The sequence below is a fragment of the Cibotium barometz genome, chromosome 52 (genome assembly GCF_041138505.1).
Source record: "Cibotium barometz isolate CiBa-2024 chromosome 52, ASM4113850v1, whole genome shotgun sequence".
In the NCBI taxonomy this organism is placed as follows: Eukaryota; Viridiplantae; Streptophyta; class Polypodiopsida; order Cyatheales; family Cibotiaceae; genus Cibotium; species Cibotium barometz.
The window spans coordinates 10,961,387-10,967,386 of record NC_141097.1 but is presented as its reverse complement, the minus strand read 5'-3'; the positions used below and the strand labels follow the sequence as shown (position 1 = coordinate 10,967,386).

At 43.6% G+C, this 6,000-nt stretch overlaps 1 protein-coding gene and 1 long non-coding RNA gene across 2 annotated transcripts; both read right to left on the bottom strand.

Moving 5' to 3' along the window:
• Positions 1–220: 220 nt before the first annotated feature.
• Positions 221–920, bottom strand: LOC147608797 (uncharacterized). The gene is made up of 3 exons (XR_015264304.1): positions 664–920; positions 441–572; positions 221–332 (listed from the first exon to the last, which is right to left on the bottom strand). It is a non-coding gene; the product is annotated as an uncharacterized LOC147608797 (long non-coding RNA).
• Positions 921–4,094: 3,174 nt separating this feature from the next.
• Positions 4,095–4,891, bottom strand: LOC147608796 (major strawberry allergen Fra a 1.06-like). The gene is made up of 2 exons (XM_086788203.1): positions 4,618–4,891; positions 4,095–4,521 (listed from the first exon to the last, which is right to left on the bottom strand). The coding sequence occupies exons 1-2, from the start codon at positions 4,814–4,816 to the stop codon at positions 4,208–4,210; spliced, it is 513 nt and encodes a 170-aa protein (XP_086644329.1). The 5' UTR covers positions 4,817–4,891; the 3' UTR covers positions 4,095–4,207.
• Between the last annotated feature and the right edge of the window lie 1,109 nt (positions 4,892–6,000).

The following is a 6,000-nucleotide window of genomic DNA, read 5'->3' as shown; positions in this document are numbered from 1 at the left end:
GTCTTGTATACTGGATGCACCATTATGCCAAATTTATAGAGTACCAAAGGCAACTATACTCTGATGTGAAGAATGGCGTGAATTTGTTGAAAAAGTTAGAGAGAGTGCCATAACGTTTTCAACATTACAAAGTAGGTACACAATTCACACAAGTGCAAACAACGGCCAAATTATATTGCAAGATGTGAAATTTACATATCAAGCTCTGACGAGAAAATTTGCATACAAGCTCAAACAAAGATGTGAGCTAACCAAAATGTGTATGTATAAGGGGAAAGACATGGTCAAGGCCACTCCATGCGGAGCTATCACTTAGGATCAGGCATTGGTCCCTGCTAAAACCATACAAGACGCTTTTTTTTGGTATACCAAAACAATGATCTAACATGACAAGGCAAAGAAAGTATACAGATCATAAGGTTAAGGCTTGCCGCACTTACCATATCTACAATGCACCCCCAATTGAGGTTGGCGCCTTCTCACTCAAGCTTCTCCAAAAGAAAGGATGTGTTATGGCGGCGGCGAGCAATGTCCTCCTCTTCTCCCGTGGCCGGCCAACCAACCACTTGATTCTAAAAGTACCAACACAACAAGATAAGCATTGATACTTACAAAGTAGACATAACATCAAATGACACATACAAGATAAATGTTGAAACTTACAAAGTGGACATGGAATGCATCCCAACCGCCGCTTCCAAGGTGAGAGCTTCCTACGCTCTCCATTCGGGCTTTGGCCGCATCCTCTTATTGCTTGTAGCGTTGGGGATTTCGAGCATGCTTTTGCTTCTCCTCATTCCAATCCTCGGTTCTCATGTACCAAGTCTTCTCACCCCCTGCCTTCACTCTCCTAGTCACATCTCCCCGCCAATGTTTCATGACATCCACCATGTGGTCCTTTATCCACCTTATGGGAACGACATCACTACTACCGACGGCCGGCTTGTACTCATCCTTGATTTGATTTATGACTCTATCTTTCTTGTGTTTATCCAACTTTGGCCATAAAGTCATAAAGTCATTTGCAAAGACAATGTGGCAAAGCTCACGAATGTGGCTCTTCATGTCTTGCCCAACATTATCCAAAACCACGTTGCCATTGATAATTGCCGTTGGCTAAGTGTGGCCTGGTAGCGTAGAATAGCAAAAAAGTGTCTAAGGATAGCTTGAGTGGCCTTGTAGTTTGGGGCGGTTGGGTGGAGTATACAGGAGCTCTCAAGCCTCTAGCAGTCGGGGCCGACTTAATATTTGGAATCCTATTAAGAGTTTATATGCTATGCATTTAATGTCCTTTGGTGTATTCGACATGACATTATTCAAGACATACTTTATGGTTTCTATCTAATTTTATGTTCCATTATCCTCTGTTTAGGTTATAGGGGATCTTCTCTAGATATCCCACTACATTAGTCACATTGATTGTAACATCATTGGTCTTATCGTTCGCCTGTACCCCCCCCTCTCTCTCTCTCTCTCACACACACACACGCGCACGCACACACACACACACACACACACACACACACACACACACACATACACCCCCCCCCACACACACACGCACATGGGGTGGATGACCCTTTAGTCTATTTCTTTCTTTCCCTTCTTATTTTTATATATAACCTTAGGAAAAAGGGAATTAAGAAATAGTCCTCTTTTGAGATTCGTGCGTCATCCCTTGTTTAGGTAACTGTGTGAGTAGTTGTCACTATGATGGTGTCAACATGTCATTGCTTCTTGCTAATAGTTTTTATTCTTTTCTCCTTGAGGAGCTCCAGCTAGGTGGTGCTTAATTGTTTCAAAGCCTGTAGCACCATCATGGATCCTCTAAACTTTAGAGCATGTTCTTTCCTTTACAATCTAAATAACTGGACTAGTGCAATCCACCTATAAAACAACAATCATGAAGCCTTTAAATTCTAGATTTTATGACTATTGCAATCCACCGAAACCATTAGTGATTGGTTGATTGATATGGAAGTCAACCATTATGTATGGGGAGAGAGCGGGGCATCATGCCAAAAGGAATAGAGATGATACATAAACCAGAAATCCTTTATTTAAGTATATAATATTCACAGCCATGCGTGTGCGCTATAAGCATCATGCCATCCATGGTGTGAGGACTTCATGGTGGGTAGAACATTTTACTTGGTAGCGCAGCCGCGCTGCTGGTTGGCGGTAAGGTAGGCTTCCGTGGAGCGGGTGGTGGGGATGGATGCCTCTTTTTAACTATGGTGGAAGTGGTGCTCTCCGATCCTCTGGAATTGGAGGGTGTGTTGCACCACAGCATGGTGGGGGTGTCAGGCGTCCGCCGCCACCTTTATGGTGTGAGTGAATGAGTGCCATAGCTTCCCAAGCGTTCCTCCTTCCACCAGCCTCATCTTGGCCACAAGTCGGGCGCAGAAAATACAACTACATGTGGAGAAAATACAGCTGTACATCTGCACAGGCACCTGTCTGGAAATTTTTATAAATTCCAGAGGGCGTCTATATATGCGTCTATAATGGATTCTATAAGCGCATCTATACCCGTGTCTATAAGCGCGTCTATAGACATGCTTATAGAGGCACTTATAGACGCACTTCGGTAGACACGATTTTAGACGCGATGATAAATGCGCCCATAACATTTTAAACCACGTTGTCAAAACGCATCCATAAACACGCCTACATTCGCTTTTCCTTGTAGTGTCACAATGCTTCAAAAAGTACCTAGTGTTACTTATAAGTTAGCTTTGCCAAAAAGCTCTAAAGTTCATCTAGTTTTTCACGTCCATAGACTGAAGAAAAAAATTGGGAGATGACGATAATCGCGTCAGTCTAGAGACCCTAGTAGAACTTATGGAACCCCCATCCTTACCACACGAACTAGAAAAAGTCTTGGATTTCCAAGAGAAAAGAACTTGACACTCTGTGTACAACAGGAGTGTTTAGTCAAGTGGAAGGATAGACCAGAAGAAGGTTCTACTTTGGGAAAAGGTACGCACACTCAGAAAGGTTCCCAAATCTTGTTTTTGAGGAGAAAAACTCCTCTTAAGGGGGGAGTAATGTCATGACAGCAGTAGTTTTGGGAGCCTAGAGAGCTCAACCGTCTGGACAAGGCATGTGCGGGGCTCAGTGGTGGTAGCCAGCATGGCCAAGCTAGAGGACACGTGGTGGAGCGCACTAAGGTAGTGTTCACAAACAGTTAAGGGGCAGTTGGCTAAGTGTGGCCCGGTAGCCTAGAATAGCAAAAAGGTGTCTAAGGATAGCTTGAGTGGCCATGTAGTTGGTGTGGTTGGGTGGAGTATACAAGAGCTCTCAACCCTCTTTCCGGTCAGGGCTGGCCTAATATTTGCAATCCTATCAAGAGTTTATATCTATGCATTTAATGTCCTTTGGTGTATTCGACATGACATTATTCTCGACATAGTTTATGCTTTCTATCTAATTTTATGTTCCATTATCCTCTGTTTATCCCACTACACTAGCCACTTGATTGTAACATCATTGGTCTCATCGGTCGTTTTAGCCTGCCCTCCCTCTCTCTCTCTTTCTCTCTCTCTCTCTCTCTCTCTCTCTCTCTCTCTCTCTCTCTCACACACACACACACACACACACACACACACACACATACACGCACATGGGGTGGATGACCCTTTAGTCTGTTTCTTTCTTTCCCTTCTTATTTTTATATATAACCTTAGGAAAAAGGGAATAAGAAACACTCTTATTTTGAGTTTCGTGCGTCATCCCTTGTTTAGGCAACTGTGTAAGTAGTTGTCGTCAACATGTCATTGCTTCCTAATAGTTTTTATTCTTCTTTTTCTCCTTGGGGAGCTCCAGCTATTAGGTGGTGCTGAATTGTTTCTTCAAAGCCTGTAGCACCATCATGGATCCTCTAAACTTTAGAGCATGTTCTTTCCTCTCCAATCTAATTAACTTGTGTGACTAGTGCAATCCACCTATAAAAAAACAATCATGAAGCCTTTAGATTCTAGATTTTATGACTATTGCAATCCACCGAAACCATTAGTGATTGATTGATTGATATGGAAGTCAACCATTACGTAGGGGGAGAGGGCGGGGCATCATGCCGAAAGGAATAGAGATGACACATAAACCAGAAATCCTTTATTTAAGTATATAATATTCACAGCCATGCGTGTGCGCTATAAGCTTCATGCCATCCATGGTGTGAGGACTTCATGGTGGGTAGAACATTTTAGTTGGTAGCGCAGCCGCCGAAGTTGGGGTTGGCGGTGAGGTAGGCTTCCGTGGAGCGGGTGGTGCGGATGGCCGCCTCTTTGTAACTATGGTGGAAGTGGTGCTCTCCGATCCTCTGGAATTGGAGGGTGTGTTGCACCACAGCGTGGTGGGGGTGACAGGCGTCCGCCACCACCTTGATGGTGTGGGTGAACGAGTGCCACAGCTTCCCAAGCGTTCCTCCTTCCACCAGCCTCAGCTTGGCCACAAGTCCGGCGCTGTCAATCTCCTCGTACTTCACCTTAGCCCACGTGAAGCCGTGTTGGACTAGAGCTGCGCCAGAACAATAATATCGTCCCAGTCATATGAACATTTTAACTTAATTAGACGCAAACCACACCCCACCGCCTGCTCTAAGCGTGTACTTACTTGATTTGTTGGCTACTTTCACCAGCCAAACGCTGCCTGCTTCACCCGCCGCCCCTTCCACCACCTCCGCGCATTCGAAATGCTCCGGCAGCGCAGCCACGACGGTCACGTGGGCCTCCTCCACCAGTGCCTTCCACACACGTGTTACCGGGTGCTTCACCACCACCTCGAATTTCAGCTCCTCGTCGTAAGAAGCCATGAGTGCAGTAAGTGTAATTGTGCTTGCTGAGCTTGAAGACGGCTGGGATACTTTCTGCGAAATTAATGAAGACCACCCGCACCCATGCTTAATTTATACAAGTCTCCACCTAGTTCAACGTCCCTTTCACAAGAGGACACACACGTCCGCCATGCTCTCAATTATATATATTCTCCCACCACCACGATTACAAAAGATGGGCAGGCCATGACGGAGATGAACTTTATAAGATGCCTTCGCTGCTGCTCCGGAAGTTCCGTGCTCAAGATTTCTTTCTCGAGTTCTTTTGCATTATCCTTAGGATACCTTAGTAAAAGTAGGCCTCTTTTTTTTTTTAGGAGATACCTTAGTCTATACATTTCCGTATCAAACTAAAAGTAGGCCTCTCTTTTTAGGAGATACCTTAGTCTATGCATTTCCGTATCAAATTAAAAGTAGGCCTCTCTTTTTAGGAGAGAGTTCCATAAGCTATGATGATGACACGCTTTTGTGTCTCTCACCTGTAGACACCACATCTCTTGAGCATGCGCATTTGCTATGATCATACACTTTTGTCTCTCTCAACTGTAGACACCACAGCTCTTGAGGGTGTCAATATGCAGTAAGAAGCCCATACAGCATGCGCATTACCTATGGATATTATCTTAGATATATCCCTTTTGTAATTTTTGAGATGCTAAAATACCCTTTCCGTATATGAGACATGTTTACTTTCTGAATTTACAAACCCCTTTGTATGTATGGTTTTTCCCTAGCAATAGCTATACTAATTCTATGCTCTAGAAAATACCATAATGCTTGGGAAATTCTCATTTTCCCATGGGTGCTTGACATGTGTCCAATTTATCATTAGATTAAGAATCGACCTTTGTTTTGGTGTGCTAATGAGTAGAAGAGTGCTAAGGTGTCCCAAAAGGCTACACCAAAAGTCTGAATGTACCAAAAGGCAACGTTTGAGATACTACTAGAGTAAAGGAATGATGAAGAACTCCTTTTCTTTTAAAAAAAGAAACACAAATCTTTTGAAATTTGAACTTTCAGAACCATTTTAATTTACTAACATCTCTCTTATAAGGAATAGGGATCCAATTCCATCTCCTATACAGAAGAATACTGAGAGCTGAGTGCTTTTCACATGTTTCTATTTTTCACCCTTGTCTTGATGTTGTTTGAAGTCTTTCCTA

Excerpts from the sequence above, each read along its gene's own strand:
- LOC147608796 (XM_086788203.1), bottom strand. The coding sequence starts at position 4,816 with ATGGCTTCTTACGACGAGGAGCTGAAATTCGAGGTGGTGGTGAAGCAC. Across the intron at positions 4,522-4,617 it reads GAAAGTAGCCAACAAATCAA|CTCTAGTCCAACACGGCTTC; the intron begins GTAAGTACACGC and ends GTTCTGGCGCAG.